Source organism: Eschrichtius robustus, chromosome 16 (genome assembly GCF_028021215.1).
Source record: "Eschrichtius robustus isolate mEscRob2 chromosome 16, mEscRob2.pri, whole genome shotgun sequence".
Lineage (NCBI taxonomy): Eukaryota > Metazoa > Chordata > Mammalia > Artiodactyla > Eschrichtiidae > Eschrichtius > Eschrichtius robustus.
In genome coordinates this window covers 30,172,668-30,192,493 of record NC_090839.1, presented here as the reverse complement: position 1 = coordinate 30,192,493, position 19,826 = coordinate 30,172,668, and the positions used below count along the sequence as shown (strand labels likewise).

The window sequence follows — 19,826 nt, the reverse complement described above, 5'->3', positions numbered from 1 at the left end:
AAAGACTGGGTGGGGCTTGAAGTGTAACATTTATTTCTTTTAAAAAGAGAGACTGATCTGAAGCAAATATTGCTAAATGTTAACATCTGTTTAATCTTGTGATCCTGTACATGCTTGTCTGTATGTTTCTGTACGTTAGGAATATTTCACAATTTCCTGCCCTGTTCCTTCCTTGAGCGTTCATTGTTTGCCTCCTACGCCCCAGGCATGGGGCTGGTGTTGGGGATACAGAGATCGCCAAGCCCACCCACATCTTCAGTCTGTGAGAGGGATGGTGACAAATGCACCGAACACTCTAGTGCATGGGGTGCTCTGTAGAGAGGTCCTGCGGGCCCAGCCAGGGACAGCTTTCTTGGGGAAGGGGTCTTTGATATTTCCAGTGGATGTTTTGGAGGGTGCTGCAGACAATGCCAGTACTCACCTTATGCTTTGGGCTCTATCTTCAGTGTGCTCACTGAAAGACATACAGCTGCCAGTGCCTGAAGCCCCGCCCCACACTCGGAAACCATTCTGTCCATGAAGGCAGCTGGCCCAAACTGCCAGGCAATTAACCAACGCCTCTTCCCTTCCACATCTCCCAGCAGCACTCAACCAGTGATGGATGGGAACTGGTCTACAGATGCCCCGGATCCCTCACCCTTGAGCAGGATAACTCAGAGGCACACTTTCCCAGAACTCCCAGCAGGATTAAAGTCACCCCAGTAGTTAGAACGCACCTTCCTGTCCCTTCTCTGTCTTACTTCCCTACACACACTGCCCCCTCCAGTTGCAATTTAGATTGCGTTTAAGTCTTTGTCTGAGGATCTGCTTCTGGGAAATCCAGATTGAGAGGGCAAGAAAGAAGGACCTGCCAAGGAAGTCTCGGGGAGGTTTCCACGGGGCAGAGCCATGGCCCCTGGCTAACTTACAACATCAGCAGGATGGCTGGAATGATCAGGCCTGGATTGGCGAGGAAAGCAAAAATCTTGCCCAGGAAGGTTGGGAAATCGTTTTCGACTGTCTCTTGGATGACGTCATACATTCTGTTTTTCCCACTGGAAAGAGGAGAGAATACATTATAGCGTGCTGTGAAGCTCATATGGCATAAACAACTGTGTACATACCCTGGAGGGTCCAGGCCACCACTCACAACTACTCTCCTGGAAGAACAGAGCTCTTCTCCACAGGGACTGCAGTGGAAAAAGCCCCCACGCGGGGCTGCCCTGTAGGCGAGGGCTTAGAGCTGCCTCAGCACCCTGGCTCCCCAGCTTCAAGTCATCGGCGGCTCACAACCTCTCAGACTACCTTGGTCTCCTGTGCCCGGCACCTTCCTCGGCAAGATGAAAATGGGTTTTCTCCTATACTCTCATGGGAGAAAATGGCCTGTGATGTAGCTACGAGACCAACATGGAGCTTCCTCTGGGTCCCTGGGCCTGGAGGCAGCTCTCCAGATACTGATGTGATGGACAGCCTCATGGTGACTCAAAAGTACCTACAATTAGTCTTCAGATGAGAATTCCAGTATTGCCTAGGGCAGGCTCTTGGACAGTTCACAACAGTAATTTTGATTTTCTTCGAATACCTAAGAACCATTATGCAGACTGCCTTCCACAAATACCTGCCCACAGACTACTGTCTGCTCCTGGCTTTTGGTTGGTAGCTTTGGTGCCAAGAACTGTAATTTATGGTTTGAAATTCCCGATTTAAATCCTCTCTCTTCCATTTATTAGCTGTGGGACACCATGGACAATTTACTTACTCACTTTCTGCCTGTATTCATACTCTCACTCTCCCCACTAGAGCTGTACTTTTCAATGTGGTTATTAAAATTAAATTAAATTAAATTAAAAATTCAGTTTCTTAGTCACACATTTCAAGGAGTCATGTGACTAATAGCTACTGTATTTGAGGAGCAGATGTGGATTTTTTTCCCTCATATAGAAAACTCTGTTGGTTAGTGCTGCAGAGGTTTGATATCTTTGGGCAAGATACTGAAAATTTCTCTGCCCTGGTTTCCTCATCCGTATAATATAGTACAATAATAAAATAGTATATACAATATGGTATTATAAATATAATAACAGCATTTGTCTCAGATTGTTTAGAGGACATAGACATGAATTCATATAAAACATTGAGTATGGGGCTGTCAAATTATAAGTGCCCTCCAAAATGTTGCATCTAGAAGCTTCATTTTTCTCTTATGTGTCAATCAGGGGTTAGCAAACAATGGCCCATGGACCAAATTTGGCTTGTTACCTGTTTTTATAAGGCCTGTGGGCTAAGAATGGCTTTTACATTTTTAAATAATTGGAAAAATATCAAAAGAAGAATAATATTTTGTGACACATAAAAATTGAAGTATGAAATTCAAACTTCAGTGTCTGTAAATGTTTTATTGGAACACAGCCATGCTCATTTGTTTATGTATAGTCTCTGGTTGTTTTTGTGCTATAATAGCAGAGATGAGTGTTAGCAAACATCTGTGGCCATCTCGATGCTTAGTACTGTTGCACAGCGCACTACAAATTGCAATGATGTAGTTATAACATGACAGCATTTCAAGTGCCATGCATATCACCATATTATAACATTTAATTTATTATTAGTAGTATTATTTGGCTGTGCCCTGCAGCTTGCGGGATCTTAGTTCCTCGACCAGGAATTGAACCCGCACCCTCGCCAGTGAAAGCGCAGAGTCCTAACCACTGGACCCAGGAAATCCCTATTATTTTTTTAATTACTACTGCATACCCATTTTGTAAAAACAAGAAAAGTGGACTTCAAATGTGACGCTTAAGTCACAATAGAATGTGGATTATTTTGTCATTGAATTATGACGTATTAGATGATGCATTAGTTTTCAGTGACTACTGTGTAACCAATTACCACACTGGAGGCTTAAAACAATACAAATTATTTTCTTACAGTTCTGGAGGTCAAAAAGTCTGAAATGGTTTCACTGGACTGAAACCAAGGTGTCAGCAGGGCTGCTCTCCTTTCAGAGGGAGGCCCTAGGGAAGAATCTGTTTCTTTTTCTCAACTTTTAGAGCTTCATTCCCTGCATTCCTTGGCTCATGGCCCCTTCCTCTATCTTCAAAGCTAGCAGCATAGAATCTTCAAATCTCTTTCTGCTTTCACGGTCACATCACTTAACTGCTCTTCTACAGTCATATATCTCTTTGCCCCCCTCTAATAAGGACACGTGATTTAGGGCCCATCTGGGTAATTCAGACAATCTCCCCATCTCAACATCCTTAATCAGATAAGCAAAGACCATTTTGATATATAAGGTAACATCCACATGTTCCAGGGATTAGGACCTGGATATCTTTGGGAGCCATTATTCAGCCCACTAGTCTGCTCTCTGGCCTCCAAACATTCATACTCATTCCACCTGCAAAATATATTCACCACCATCCCTACATGTCCCAAAGTCTCAACCTATTACAGCATCAACTCAGAGTCCAAAAATCTCATCTAAATATCATGGACTCAAAAGTCCCAAATCTCATCTAAATCAGGTGTAGGTGAGACTTTGGGTATGATCCATTTTGGGGCAAAATTCCTCTCTATCTGTGGAGCTGTGAAACTAGAAAGCAAGTTATTTACTCCCAAAATACAATGGTGGGTCAGCCATAGGATAACAGTTATAGATATTCCAATTCCAAAAGGAAGAAAATGGAAGGAAGAAAGGAATCACCAGTTCCCAGCAATTTTGAAGTCCAATCAGCCAAATTCCATTAGATTTCAAAGGTCTGAGAATAATTTTCTCTTGGCTCAACCCTCTGTGCCTGCCTGCAGCTCTGCCCTCCAGGCCCAAGACTCTGGCCTCGGAGTCACCCTTCCTTTTTCTTGAAGAGTAGCACAGGTTTCAGCTGAGTAGATTTGATCAGCCTGTTTACTGACTATAGAATATTTGGAGTCCAACAGCTTTCCTTCATTTTGTCTCTTCTCTGCCCCTTTCAGTCCAAGCTGTGATACTGCTCATACAACAATCTCAAATACCTGGTGGGTCTTCCAAGTATGTTGTGGGAATTCAGTCCATTACACAAGAGCGTCCTACACAGATCTTTCCCAGATAATTCCACTTCTATTTCTGGCCTCTGCTGAGATGGTTGAGAGGATCCGAGCTACATGCTTAAAGAATCATCTGTGTGAATGAATATTCAGATCCTTCAGAAGCACTAGCAAAAGGTTGTCCAGCCTCCTCCTTGGCTTTCTCCTTAGAGCATGCTTTCCTAACAGTGGATCTGTTTTTAGAGTCTTCTGCAAACTGGACAGTCTGAGAATTTCCCAAATCATCAAGTCCTGGTTCCTTTTTGCTTATCAGTTCTTTCCTCAATTTATCTCTTTCTTCTCACAGTTTTAGTATAAACAGCAAGAAGAATCTAGGCTGCACCTTCAACACTTTACTTAGAAATATCCTCAGCTATAATCTCCAAAATATACAAACAGATCATATAACTCTACAACAAAAAAACAAACAACCCAATTGAAAAATGGGCAGAAAACCTTAACAGACACTTCTCCAAAGAAGACATAAAAATGGCCAGTAGGCACATGAAAAGATGCTCAATATCACCAATTATTAGAGAAATGCAAATCAAAACTACAATGAGGTACCACCTAACACTGGTCACAATGGCCATCATTAAAAAGTCTACAAATAACAAATGCTGGAGAGAGTGTGGAGAAAAGGGAACTCTCTTACACTGTTGGTGGGAATGTAAGTTGGTGCAGCCACTATGGAGAACAGTATGGAGGTTCCTCAGAAAACTAAAAATAGAATTACCATATGATCCAGCAATCCCACTCCTGGGCATATACCTGGACAAAACTATAATTCAAAAAGATACATGCACCCCTATGTTCATAGAAGCACTATTCACAATAGCCAAGACGTGGAAACAACCTAAAGGTCCATCGACAGATGAATGGATAAAGAAGATGTGGTACATATATACAATGGAATATTCCTCATCCATTAAAAAGAACAAAACAATGACATTTGCAGCAACATGGATACAACCAGAGATTATCATATTAAGTGAAGTAAGTCAGAAAGCGAAAGACAAATATCATATGATATCACTTATATGTGGAATCTAAAATATGGCACAAATGAATTTATCTACAAAACAGAAACAGACTCACAGATATAGAGAACAGACTTGTGGTTGCCAAGGGGGAGGGAGGGAGGGGGAGGGATGGACTGGGAGTTTGGGATTAGTAGATGCAAACTATTATATATGGGATGGATAAACAACAAGGTCCTACTGTATAGCACAGGGAACTATATCCAATCTCCTGGAAAAAAACCATAATGGAAAAGAATATAAAAAAATGTATATATGTGTATAACTAAATCACTTTGCTGTACAGCAGAAATTAGCACAATATTGTAAATCAACTATACTTCAATAAAAAAAACAGAGAAAAAAGTTTTTACTAAGATTGATCTTCAAAAAAAAAAAAAAGAAATATCCTCAGCTGTGGCGGTCTAGTGGTTAAGACTCTGTGCTTCCACTGTAGGGGGCGTGGGTTCGATCCCTGGTCAGGGAATTAAGATCCCACATGCCACGCGGTGCAACCAAAAAAAAAAAAAAAAAGAAAAAGAAAAAGAAAAAGAAAAAAAAAATATCCTCAGCTAAATATACAAGTTTATCATTTACAAATTCAGCTTTCCATACAACTGAAGGACATAGTTTATCTAAGCTTTCTGTCTCTATATAACAAGGATACCCTTTCCTCTAGTTTCCAAAATCACGGTCCTCATTTACCAGTGATGAAGTAATTAAATTGTAGGAGCTGAAGGAATGTATTCAGAGAAAATATACTTAAGACTTTTAGATTTTCCAGCAAGAGCAGTTGCTTGAAGAGCTGAGGACATTCAAACACAAGGCAAGTGATCTCAGGTGGTTTTCCTTGGCTCTTAATGAGTCAATAGATGTTACTGATACTGCTTAGTTTATTTGAGGAGTTAATGCCAAGTCTGAAGTGACTGAAGAATTAACTCCTATGAATATTCTGTGCAGGACATATATGGGTGAAATTTTCTCAAAGAAATTGAGAAAACACTAATTTAGTACAACTGAATGGAATGGAATTCAGTACAACTGAAATGAAGTGGAATCTGCTATGATGTGCTACAACTGATAATGGTCAAACTATATGTAGAGCAGAAGTCAGAGCTGAACAAATTAACAAAGCTTGTGAAATTTTCAGTGTGTGCACACTATGGTTATTCATTTTCTTATTCATCAGTAAGTAATTTGTAGAAAATATTTGAATCTATCATGTACAATTGAGTCAATAGTGTCAATGGTAAACTTCATTTGCTCTCATGACTTAATCATTTTCATATCTGTGAATTTTTATCAAAAATAGAAACTGAATATCCTGACTTGCCCTACTGCACAGCAGTCCGATGGCTTGGCTGTAATAAAGTTTTATGGCAAATTTTTTTCCTATGGTGGTAGATGTGTTGCCATGTCTCGTACAAAAATGGATCTGGCAGCAAAGATGGCTATCTGGACAACTGATTTTTGATGATAGAGAATAGTAACTCTGAACCTCTATTATGTGAAATATCACCTCCTCCCCCCTCAAAAGAATTCCATTCTTCTCATTGGTAGTCCTGTATTACAAAAAATTATACTCTATTATTATCATATTTTGAATTTTGCCAGTAAAAACTTTGTGGGCATTTGTTTCTCTCCTGTTATGTAAGTACCTACATAATAGTCTTGATTTTGTCTCTTGATCCCCAAAGCCTAAAATATGTACTATCAGGTTCTAAAAAAGAAAAGTTAGCTGACCCCTGGTGTAGATAGTGCTTCCCACCTCATAGCATTGTTATGAGTACCAGCTACCCCGAATTCGGGCAGGGCTCAAGCTTAACAAATTTGTATATATGCCCTACTATGGATTAGCACACTCCTTCAACTACTCTACAGATAACAGCACACTAAATCCTCATAGCAACAACTGAAATAAAGTGGAATCTGCTGTGACGTGCTACAACTGATAATGGTCAAACTATATACAGAGGAGAAGGTGGCATAGCTGAACAACTTAACAAAGCTTGTGAAATTTTCCATCTCAGAGGCAATGAATCTGCTGTGTAACTTGCTCAAGATGACCCAGCTGGCAAACGACAGAGCCAGCTCTAGAGTCTATGCTCTAAATCAGGAGTGGTGGCAATTTTTCTCCAAAAAAGATTTTAGGCTTTGTGAGCCAGATGGCCTCTGTTGGAACTACTCAAATTCTGCTGTTGTAGTTAGAAAGCAGCCATAGATTATATGTAAGCAAATGAGTGAGGTTGTGTCCTAATAAAACTTTATTTACAAAAACAGGTGGTCTGGATTTGGTCCATGGGGCTCTGCAATGCTGCCCATCTCACTCATTTATCTTGCCTGCCTGGATCTGGTCCAAACCCTAAAAGTGAATTTCTGCCAGGTGAAGGGTCTGGTTCAAGCACTGACCATAAATTTTCTCCTAGACACTGGGTGTAAAGCAGGGAGAAAGAAAGAAAAAAAAAAATCACACCTGCATGGAGCTTATGGTCTGGTGGGGGAGACAGACAACAAACAAGATAAAAAAGCAAAAAGAATGGCATGCTAGATGTTGGTAAAGAGATGTGATAAACAGAAGTAATGACGTGTGTGTGTGTGTGTGTGATTTCAGTTAGGGTCTCCAGGGAAGGCCTCACTGAAAAGGTGACCATTGAGTAAAGCTCGGAAGCAAGTGAGAGGACAGCTGTGAAAATGCTTGCGGGATGAATGTTCTAGCTGTTGGTGGGTTTTGATCAGAAGAGTGACAGGAAGGAGGTGGCAGCCATGTGTCCTCCTGGGCTCCACTCGTGGGTCCCTTCCTCTGCTATCTGGGTGTCAGCTGTCAGGGCCTCAGGGAGCAGATGAAGCAAGAGCGGGGCAGGTGGCGAGGGCCAGACATGGCACGGGCCTACTCACTGGCCTCCTGCCTGGAACAGGTGGGTGGTCTGGGCAAAGGGGCACCGGCATTTGCACCCAGAGCCCAGCCCTCCAAACCTTGCTCAGGAAGAAGGCTAAAGAAGCTTCTGCCACTTCTGCCACGTGGTTGTCCCTCAGCCTGGTGCCCAGGCCTCCTGCCGCTCGGCATGGTCCTCCACTCTGGATCCAGCCCCCCTTTCCTTCTGTCTGGACCCCCGTTCAGCCCCATCACACTCTGCTGTGAGCTCTCCTGCTAACGACTCCTCTGAGCTCCCACAGCCCTTGCTGTGGGGCACCAAGCACAGGGCTTTATCAAGGTCAGTCCGTTATAAACTGAGAAGTGTCAGTTCAGCATTTCCCAAAGCATGTTGATCCACATTAGTAGGCAGGGTCGGGACTGGAGTGAGGTGGGTGAGGCCCTGGGGTGCACAGTTTAAGGAGGTACTGCCCTCGGGGTTGTGCAAGTGCAGGGTGGGCACCTTACTAGCCTCACCCTCCTCCCTGCCCTAGATGCTCTTCCATGGAGCAAGGGTCTGTGGTCAGTAGGGATGGAAGCACCGGCTTGCACACGGTCTCTCACTGCACGTTTCTTCAGAGCCTTGAATAAAGGAGTGTGCATTGTGCATTTCTAAGTGAGGAGGTGGTAGATGAAAGGGGTAGCATGTCCCAAACTCTTGAACCACAGAATCCCTTTTTATGCAGAAAAGAAAGGGCTTTGTTTTCAGAGGGTGTCACATTTGGAAATTGAGCAGTAGATGCACATTCTGTCTCCATCTACCTCCTTACATAATTATTTAGCTCTTTATATACAATGTCCAGTCTCTGAAACTAGTCTGGCTTATACCTTGAGCCTACAGTGCCCTGTAGAGCATGAGGACCCTGTCCAGAGTCTCAGTAGCGGCTTCACATTTGAATGGGACTTGTAAATGTATGGTCATTTCATTTTCAGAATGCCCTGTTACTCATCCCATGGCAAGGTAATCCAGGGCAGTAGATTATCCATATGTTAAAAGGTTAGAGCTGTGCTGTCCAATATGGTAGCCATTAGCCACTGGTGGTTATTTAAATTAAAATTAATTTAAATGAAATAAAATTAGAAATTCAATTTCTTGGTCCTCATTTCAAGTGCTCAACAGCCACATGTGGCTGGTGGCTACCATATTGGATAGCACAGACATAGAACATCTCCATCCTGCAGAAAACTCTGTAGAACAGCATTAATGATTTTCCCAAAGCTCCATGGCCTTTTGCAGGCTGAAGTGACACCAGAACTGGAATTCTGAGCCTGAGATCTCTGAGCAGACTGCCCTGGGAGAGGAGGTGCTCCCCTGCAACTGAGACTGTGCACCTGAATGGCCCGCAGTCAAAGGAGGGTGGAAGGGACATGACGGTGTAGGCCACCGGCAGGAGGCTGAGGAAGAGCACCAGCAGCAAGAGGCCCATGTAGAAGTTGTTGGATCGGGAGGCTTTGAACACACGTTCGTGGGGGACGTTGCTGCTCATCACTGCCCAGCACTGGAAGTACATGGAGGTCAGCAGGCGCAGCACGTTGATGCCCACCAGTCCTGGGGCATAGAAGGAGCCCATCCTGGAAGGGCAGAGACCGCACACCTGGTTGGCTCAACAGCAGGAGAGGCCGGGGAAGGACGGCAGAAGGAAACGGGACTGATGGGCTAGGGGCAGGAGGCCTTGTTGCTTTCTCTGTAGGTCCCAAGGGAAGGGGCCTCCCATTTAACCAGGACATTTATCACCAAGCCATAGCCATCCATTCCTCAGGACAGGGACTCCCTGAGCATTCCTGGCTTGGGTTCTGGCCAGGATTTTACCACTGCCCCACCGCCAGGCACGGAGCAAATTACATGGTCTCTTGTCTGTTTCTCCATGGTCTCCATTAAACAGCATTGCTGCTCAGAAAAGTATTTGAAGTCCTTAAATTAAAAGAATTGGATATTGGCTTGCTATGAGCCTTTGAAAGCCTTTGGCTGAAGTCAGGCAGCCTCCTCTAACTCCTTCTCAGAGGGAAGTTCCTCAGTTCATTTATCTCCCTCGCTCCTGCTCTCTTTCCTTTCCTCCCCTTCCTTCTCCCTCCCTCCCTTTCCTTCTCTTCTTTCTTTCCCACCCTACTTTTTCCTTTTTTCCTTCTTCCCTCTCTCCTCCCTCTTTCCTCCCTCTTCCTTTTCTCCTTCTCTCTCCCTAGCTCTTCTCTCCCCTCTCTACGTACATGGTAGCAAGTGGGTAGGCCAGACACTGTCCTGGTTCTCCTCTAGTCCTGCTCAAGTGAAAGAAGGGAGCTCAGAGAGGCCAGATGATTTGTCCAGCCTCTCTCTAGCTGGTTGAGGCAAAGTCTGGGACTCCAGCTTTTTTGACTCCCCAGATGAGGTGATCACCAGAGGAAATGGATAACTCACCAGATCATTCCTTGGTTGAAGATCAAACCAAGCACATTTCCACTAATATCAAACTCAGCATATGAGGGCTGGAGGGAGAGAGAGGGAGAGGAGAGAAAGTCTATTAGGTCGTGTCCGCCAGACCCCACTGCCAGTCAACTGACCAAGCCACTCCACCCCAAAGAGCCTGCTCTGGTGACCAGAGAGGAAACTTAGATTCGGAGTTCTATTTCTTTAACATGTTTTCAACTTTTAAAAAAAGAGTTTTGAAGTTCTCAAACTTGAAACTTTCTTCAATGTCTTCTCCAATTAAAATAATGAGAATTTTTTGGGAATTCCATGGCAGTGCAGTGGTTAGGACTCCACACTTCCACCGCAGGGGTCTGGGTTCAATCCCTGGTCGGGAAATAAAGATCCCGCAAGCTGTGCAGCATAGCCAAACTAAAAAAAAAAAAAACAGAGAGAGATTTTTACTTTTTATGGCCTGCAGGCTGACAGTGTGTCCTTGGGAGGCCCCAAGAGAACGTTTTATCAATGTTCTAATCAGAAATGTAACTTGAAATTATAAGCAAGGAGTAAATGAAATAAATAACAAAATGCAAATAATTAAATGAGTCAAATGTAAAGAAAGCTTTAAAAACAAAATAAATACATCTCTCCTCCAATCTTTCTCCTTCTCATCATTTTTAAAAATTAATTAATTAATTAATTTTTGGCTGCGTTGGGTCTTTGTTGCTGCACGTGGGCTTTCTCACTAGTTGTGGCAAGCAGGGGCTACTCTTCGTTGCAGTGCGCGGGCTTCTCACTGTGGTGGCTTCTCTTGTTACGGAGCACGGGCTCTAGGCGCACAAGCTTCAGTAGTTGTGGCTCGCGGGCTCTAGAGCGCAGGCTCAGTAGTTGTGGTGCACGGGCTTAGTTGCTCCGTGGCATGTGGGATCTTCCCGGACCAGGATCGAACCCGTATCCCCTGCATTGGTAGGTGGATTCTTAACCACTGCGCCAGCAGGGAAGCCCCGCTCTCATCTTCTTCTTCATGGAAAGGAACCACCTCAGCCAGATGCAGATTTTCAACCTGACTCTGATTTTCAGAGTTTTGGAAATTTGTCAACTGTTTGAAAGAACATAAAGTGTTGTGAGCATTAGGGAGTCGGGGTCTTTGTGAGGCCAGCTTAAACCTGCTTCCCAATTTGTCTTACGGAAATGGAGATAAAAAGTGACAAGAATGAGAGAAGGAGGAAAACAAAGTGAGGAGAGAGAGAAGGAAAGTCAGGTGAGCGTGGATTAAAGGAAGAAACATGCAGAATCCAAGTATAGGAGGGTTAAATCTTGGGAATTTAAAATTTAACATTTGAAAATATTAAAAAAACTTTTTATCTATTGGATTTTGTGTCCTGCTTAGAAAAAATTAAATATTACTTCACAGACTAGAGACTGTCATTAAGCGTCTAAAGAAATGCACAGAATGCATCTGACTATATCAGAGAGGATGATTGGAACGCCTTTCTGCACAACGCCCATGAAGTGGTGACCTACAAATCCAGCCTCTAGGTCCCAGCACCAGCAGTAGTTCATGAACCGGACAAAACAAGCCCGCAGGAAGTCCCCCAGCAGGATGGTGATACACGTTACCAGCATGTCCGACACTATCAGCCTCATGAATTCCTGCAAGGAGGAACATAGAGAAAGGGGATGGTCAGGGTTTGACCATGCCTGCTTCTCCCAACTGACTGCAGCCATGCCAATGCTCCCCCACCCACTCGTATTCTTCTCTGTGACCCTCTGATTAATGGTGGCAGAATGGTGGTGCAGATAAAAGACCCCATGCTTTGAAAAATGCTTACTATAGGTTCCAGCTCTACAAGTTACTAATTTATTGCTTTGGGATAGTCTCTGAACCTTTTGAAGTTGATAACATTAACCTTGCAGGGTTACTGGGAAAATTAGTGATTATGTATGCAAATTGCCTGGCAGTTGGCAATACCCAGTATTTGGTAGTTATCAGCACTATTGCATAGATGTGGGATCTGAAGGCTCACTCCTTGCTTCCCCCACCTGCTCTGAAGTGCCAGCTGCCCCAGCTAAGACTGAATCTGACCATTGTCCCTGGGGACAGCAGCTGGTTTTCTTCACCCCTTGCTAATTGGATTTTTTTTGGGGGGGGGGTATGTAGAGAAAATAATGTAGGTTTTTCACAGAGGCACACAGAAGAAGAGCCAAAAGCAAAGGAACAAAGTTTTCTTTGATGTGTAGAGTACATATAATTTATTAATTTTTTTTGAAAAGTTGGAAAGATCTACCTGACTTCGTCACAATCTTTAAGACATCTAATAGACTTGGAGTTCCCAGGGGACACAGGGTCTGCTCTATTCATTTTTGTATCTTCCAAGATGATTAATAAATGCTTGCTGGATGAACGGCTGATGAGTTTTCAGGGTTTTTCCTTAACAAGAATTCAGACTATTACTCTTAAGTAAAACACAAACTGACTTGTATCAGGTCTCCACGTCTATGCAAGGTGATGCTCTGGGGCCTGGGGTGAAGGTGGTGGTGGACATAGGTGAGCAGGACATAACGCCTCAAACCCATCATTACCAACAAACTCAGAAGGAAACAAGTTTTAATCAGTGATAGGCATTCAGGGAGGAGGGCAAGAGAGATGCCTTCCAAGGATGTGAGGAAGGAAAAGAGAAATTCTATAGCAGAATATTCCAAAGGAATCATGTAGGTAATGAACTCTCTTTTGTCTTCTAAAGAGGGTAGGTTTTACTGACTTGAAGGCTTTCTCTGTTACACACTGTGATGGGTTTAGAAATGTGAGTTGCTCTACACATTAAAGATGAGGACGATTTGAAGAGAATGGGGGAATTTAGACTAGAGGAGATGAGAAGTCATGAGTCTGAGCCTTCTGTGAAGGAAGCAGGGAGAAAAAGCCCCCAGGACCCCGTGGAAAGGAAACCCTGCCTCAGGAAAATATCTGCTGGTGGACTTGTAGGCAGTGTTTGATGAAGTGTGTGATATAATCCTCTCCTCTATGGGACTTCATTAACCTCAGTTAAAAACACTGTTGTCCAATGCTCTGTGGGCATGGATTCTTCAGGGGTGGCAGATGAATAGAAACCCCATGCAAAAAGACGGAGTTGAGGAAGAGAAGGCAGCTGATTCCTGTGTTACCTGTGAATACTTCAAGTTTCTGCCTAGGAAGGCAAAGAACACTAGCCTTTGAAGTCCACACTGTGTAAGCTACAGGAACAGTGGCGAAAGTGGATAAGGGGAAATGGTAGTTGTTAATTTTTGACATTCTAATGAAAAGCTTTAATTCTCTTTACAGAAAAATGCACAGATGCATATACACACAAAATCTTGTATACAACTTTTAGGAGTTGTATTCATGATTTCCAGGTGGAGAACCTCAGGCTTTCAGTGAAATCTGCAGAAAACTCTAAATAAATCCAAGCGGTATTAGACTACTAGATGAAGCACAGAGAGAAATATGTGGGACACTGAAAAAAAGGTAACGTGAAAATGTGGAACTTTCCTAAGAAATGCTAGCTTGACATTTTGGTGGCTTAAAAATGGAAACATCAAGAAGGGATAACGAAGAACTGAGAACAGGGGTCACCTTTTCAGGAGAGCGTAACTACTCACAATGCCCACAGCTGTCTCCCAGCAAGAACCCCGGGGCACATCTGCAGGGCGCAGGGGTGGCCGGGGGACGCTCTCGTTCCAACCCGAGGAGTTGTAGTAGTGAAACAGAGTCCAGTGGGTGATGTTCTTTATTGTCTCTTCGTTAGAAAGCTAGAATGGAAGATGGAGATGTGGGGTTGGAAGGAGCCAGGGAAGGTCCAATGTTTCCACAGGAACAACAAATAGAGCCAGCATATGCCACAACCCTACCATCTAGCCCCTGCCCTACCCCTCAACAGGTCTCTCCCGAAATGCCCTCCCCAGCCTTTCAATCTATAGAGGAGAGGGGGGCAACTGGCTAAAGTCCTTGGGTCTTTTCCAGGAAGTTTTCTTCTCTGTTATTATTCATCTGTCCATTTATCCATTTGTCCATCCATCCATCCATTCAGTTATTCATTCTTCTTTTGAGATTAATTTATTCAGGGTCTATTCTGGGCATATAAGGCAGAGATTAATTTATTCAGGGTCTATTCTGGGCATATAAGGCAGAGATTAATTTATTCAGGGTCTATTCTGGGCATATAAGGCAGAGATTAATTTATTCAGGGTCTATTCTGGGCATATAAGGCAGAGATTAATTTATTCAGGGTCTATTCTGGGCATATAAGGCAGAGATTAATTTATTCAGGGTCTATTCTGGGCATATAAGGCAATGGTGACACAAGAGTGAACAGGAGCGACACAGGAGTGAACGGAGCTTTCCTCAGAAAGTTCACTGTCTAGTAAGTGACAGAGACGAACAGACAATTACAGAACAGAGTGATAAGAGCTGTGGGAAATTTTCTTTGGGGACTGAGGAAATCCACATCAGACAACAGGGCCTTCCTGGAGGCAGTGACATCTGAGCCAAACCCCAGGAGGATTAGTCAACTAGTCAAACAAGGGGAGAAGGGTGGAGAGAGAGGCAAGAGAGAATTTTGCCCCGTGGAGGAAATGTGAAGCTCAGGAGGGTGAAGGAGTTTACTAGGGTAGGAGGGAAGCAAGAAATGAAGGTGGAGAGTAGGTAAGGGTCAGATCCAGTCACTTCCATGCTGAGAAACTTCCAGTAGCTTCCTGTTAAGTTCCTGTTGGCTAACTTGCAGTTAGCTTCCTGTTCCTGTTTTCCTTTTTCCTGGAAAAAGTTCATGAGGAGGGAGGTGTGGGGAAGAGGAGCATCATAATCTGGCCCGTCCCCCAATTTCATTTTCCACTTCTTCCCCTGCACTCTATCGTTCAGCTAACTCATAGTTCCCTGTGTGCATGAGCTGTTCCCTCTGCTTTCTCCAAGGTCCGCTAAGATCCCCCACGGCGGGGTTTGCAGCCCCTCCTGTGCACTGCCACGCTGCCCTGGGCTTGCTCCCACTGAAGCACCTGCCCCAGCATGCTTCGATGAATGAATCTGTCTCCCCTGGAACAGGAGCGTGTCTTGCTCTCTGCTGTACCCCCAGGGCCTGGCTTGGTGGGTACGCCATAACCATCTGGTGAGCAGTGATGAAAGGTTAACTCAACCATGACTTATCATCTCAGTGGACGCATACTGGGCCGGTAAACATTTATGGCAGCTAAGAAACAATACGGGAAAGCCTGCAGATAAAATATTAAGGGTACCAAATGAGATGCAGATGATGTGAAAAAGCCTAAGAAAAAGACAGTAAAGAACTGAAGCAAAATGTTAACAATTGGGTCATAGGAATCTGGTGATATTTTTCTTCATTTTACTTTTCTGACCTTTCCAAAAAATTTTAAATTAATATAAATTATGCACAAGGAAATTATTATATTTAAAAAAGAAATTTGGTGGGCACTAGGAATTGGGGGAATGTTTGTGGTCTTTACCTTCAGGTGGACGTCATCCATCAGGGCCAAAAGAAATGTGTAGAGGTTTCCCAGGAAGAGTGCAAAGATGCGCCCCAGCTGCCACTTCAGTCCAATGCGTGGGTGGTAATTCTCCAGGGCAGCAATGGTTTCAAACAGAGGGGGACAAAACATCCCAAGCAGGGACATCACAATTTCTACCTGGGAAATTGGGAGAGCTGGGTTAGTTTTGTCATCAATATCACTTGCTTCTCCACCATCTCTGCACCCCCAGGGCCATGCATCTCCATCTCCTTTTTGCCCCCTCCCCTGCCTCTGGAAATGCCCCGGGGTCTCCACAACTTGCTGTATGACCCTGGCGAAGGCACTAATAAGCCCTGAGCAGTCAGTGTGTGTTCCACAGGTCCTAATTGCTCTGTGACTGGTTGTCATCACGATTGCTGCTATTAGCATTGATAAAAATAGCAAACTATCTTTGAGAAGTAAATGAATTAACATATGGGACAGTGCTTTGTGTTCTGTAAAAGTTGTGAGCTAGGTAAGAATCACCTCCTCTCAGGAGCATGGAAGACCAGAAACTCAGATCACAGAACAGAAACAACAGTAGAGGGATGTGGTGCAGGGTGTGGCCTTTGGGGTCAGCTTCATTCACACATCTGGTGGTGGATTTGCTGTCACCTAAGGTGATGAGATAATTGGGCCATGTGCCGCTCATCATTTAGGAGCCTAGCTGGGCATCATTCACATGGTGGAGGTCTCAGGTTCCCAAAAGAACAAGTTCCAAAATACAAGCACTTTTCAAGTCTGCTTGTATCGTCGTTGCTACTGTTTCACTGACTAAGGCAAGGGATGGGAAACAGATTCCACCTCTTCATGGGAGGAGCTAGAAAATCACATTGCAAAAAAATGTGGATACAAGGATGGGAAGAATTTGCCAACTACCACAGATGTCAAATTCCCAAGAGAGATTTATGGATTCAATGCAAGCGCAATAAAAACTTAATGTGTGTTATTGTGGATCTTGATGAGAGAACTCACTCTATCAGATATCAAGACATACAATAAAGCCATAGTTTATCAGTGTGTTATTAGTGTAAGAATAAACAAATACACCAATGGAATAGAAAAGGAAGCCCAGAATCACACGCATGCATTACTAGACAATTGATTTATAAGCGATGTAATTTCACTTTTTAAAATTAGTCCTATAGTCCAGAATTCAATAATTCAGCTTAATGGCGTGGGAACCAGGGTAATGTCAGTATTTTCCTGAAATATTCACTTCAGCAGAGATGCCCTCCTCACCTCATTTCTTTCATACCAGCTGACGTTCTGCATTTTGGAGAATTCTTGGGATCGTTTCACCACAAAGTAAATGAGGTACCCACTTCCACACAAACAGCAGATGATGAGAAAGTTGGCCAGGACACGGAGAAATCTTGTCAGATGGACATTTTCTTCTTTGTTACTCTCTTGTTCATCCACTATTGATTCCTTGATGTGTGAAAATGAGATGTGAATAATAACAAGAAACCATTGTTGTTGGGTTCCTTGAGATTACTACTTTCTATATTTCCAGAAATGAAAGAATTCAGAGGGGGTGGTATATGGATAATGCTTTTCTTTAAGAAAATACATTTTGAATAGGTGAGGGAGATTAAGAGGTACAAACTTCCAGGTGAAAAATAAATGTCACGAGTACAAAATGTACAAAGTGGGGAATATAATTAATGACTATGTAATATCTTTGTATGGTGACATAACTAGACTTACGATGGTGGTCATTTTTAATTGTAGAGAAATATCACTCTGCCGTATAACAGGAACTAACATAGTGTTGAAAGTCAATTATACTCAACAAACAGACAAACAAACAAACTTATAGAAAAAGAGATCAGATTTGTGGTTACCAGAGGTGGGGGATGGGGTGGATGGAGGGGGAACTGGAGGAAGGCAGTCAAAAGATACAAACTTCTAGTTATAAGATAAATAAGTACTAGGGATGTAAGGTACATGTTAAATATAATTAACACTGCTGTATGTTATATATGAAAGTTGTTAGAGTAAGTCCCGCGTTCTCATCACAAGGAAAAATATATTTTTTTCTATTTCTTTAATTTTGTATCTATACGAGATGATGGATGTTCGTGAAACTTATTGTGGTAATAATTTCATGATGTATGTAAGTCAAAGCATTATGCTGTGCACCTTAAACTTATACAGTGCTGTATGTCAATTATATCTCAATAAAACTGGAAGAAAAAAAGGAATCTTAAAAAATTACATTTTTTCTTGTTACTTCTACTTTGGTACATGTAGTGACAAAGCTTCGATTTACTGGATACTTACTGTGTGTTAGATGTGGTGCTGAACACTCACCATCCATTATCCTTAATCCCAACAAAAAACCAGTTACAGCTACTAATGCCCAGAGAGATCTCAGTATCCAATGGGGACTGTTTTAAATCTATAGATCAAGTAATTTAGAATTGAATCTGAAAAATACTGAGTCTTCTGGGACTTCCCCGCACTTTCACGGCAGGCACTGCAGGTTTGATCCCTGGTCGGGGAACTAAGATCCCATATGCCACCCGACTCGGCCAATATCAAGTCTTCTAAGACAGGGGCTGGCTTTTTTTTTTTTTTTTTTAAATTAATTAATTAATTTATGGCTGTGTTGGGTCTTCGTTTCTGTGCGAGGGCTTTCTCCAGTTGCGGCAAGCGGGGGCCACCCTTCATCGCAGCGCGCGGGCCTCTCACCATCGCGGCCTCTCCCGTTGCGGAGCACAGGCTCCAGACGCGCAGGCTCAGCAATTGTGGCTCACGGGCCCAGTCGCTCCGCGGCACGTGGGATCTTCCCAGACCAGGGCTCGAACCCGTGTGCCCTGCATTGGCAGGCAGATTCTCAACCACTGCGCCACCAGGGAAGCCCGCGGCTGGCTTTTTTAATAAAAAAGTTCTGGCCAAGTTTTTTTCTATTAAAAAACCAGATAGCAAATATTTTTGGTTTTGCAAGCCGTGTGGTCTCTCTCATAGCTACTCAACTTTGTCACTGTAGCATGAAAGCAACTATAGATAATATATAAATAAATGAGCATGACTTTGTCTCAATAAAATCTTATTTACAAAAATAGGCAGCAGGCTGGATTTGGACCCTGGGCCATAGTTTGCTGACCCCTGTTCTAATCCATGGGCATGGTATATTTTTCCATTTATTTAGAGTTTCTTAATTCCTTTCAGCAATGTTTTGTACTTTTTGGTGTAGGCAGTCTCACACATTTTTTTTTTTTTTTTTTTTTGGTTAAATCTATTCCTTGGAATTTTTTGTACTTTATGTCATTTTATTGAAACTGGAAATAAATTATTTTCTAATTATTTGCTGCTAGTGTATAAAAATACAATAGATTTTTTACTATTAACCTTGTATCCTGCATTAGTAAGTTTTTCATAGAAAGACACAATTAGTATATGGCAGAGCCAGGATGGAAAATGAGGTCTCCCGGACACCAAAGTACCTGGGAGATTTTTTTTTTAAATTGAAGTATAGTTCATTTATAATGTTGTGTTAATTACTACTGTACAGCAAAGTGATTCAGTTATACATACATACATATATATATATATATATATATACATTCTTTTTAAAAAATATTCTTTTGCATTATGGTTTATCATAGGATATTGAATATAGTTCTCTGAGCTATATGGTAAGACCTTGTTGTTTATCCATTCTATATATAAAAGCGTCCATCTGCTAATCCCGACCTCCCACTCCATTCCTCCCCCACCTCCCTCCCGCTTGGCAACCACAAGTCTGTTCTCTATGTCCATGAGTCTCATTCTGTTTCCTAGATAGGTTCATTTGTGTCATTTTTTAGCTTCCACATACAAGTGATATCATATGGTGTTTGTCTTTCTCTTTCTGACTTATTTCACTTAGTATGATAATCTCTAGTTGCATTCATGTTGCTGCAAATGGCATTATTTTGTTCTTTTTAATGAATGAGTA

The 19,826-nt window shown here is 42.8% G+C and overlaps 1 protein-coding gene across 1 annotated transcript in view; it reads right to left on the bottom strand.

Moving 5' to 3' along the window:
- Window positions 1-19,826, bottom strand: part of TMC2 (transmembrane channel like 2) — a 69,824-nt gene that overhangs the window by 15,564 nt on the left and 34,434 nt on the right. Inside the window, 7 exon segments of the mRNA XM_068524751.1 lie at window positions 909-1,034; window positions 9,301-9,540; window positions 10,361-10,428; window positions 11,873-12,001; window positions 13,985-14,134; window positions 15,839-16,018; window positions 17,123-17,311. Of these exon segments, the coding sequence (XP_068380852.1) occupies window positions 909-1,034; window positions 9,301-9,540; window positions 10,361-10,428; window positions 11,873-12,001; window positions 13,985-14,134; window positions 15,839-16,018; window positions 17,123-17,311 (1,082 nt within the window).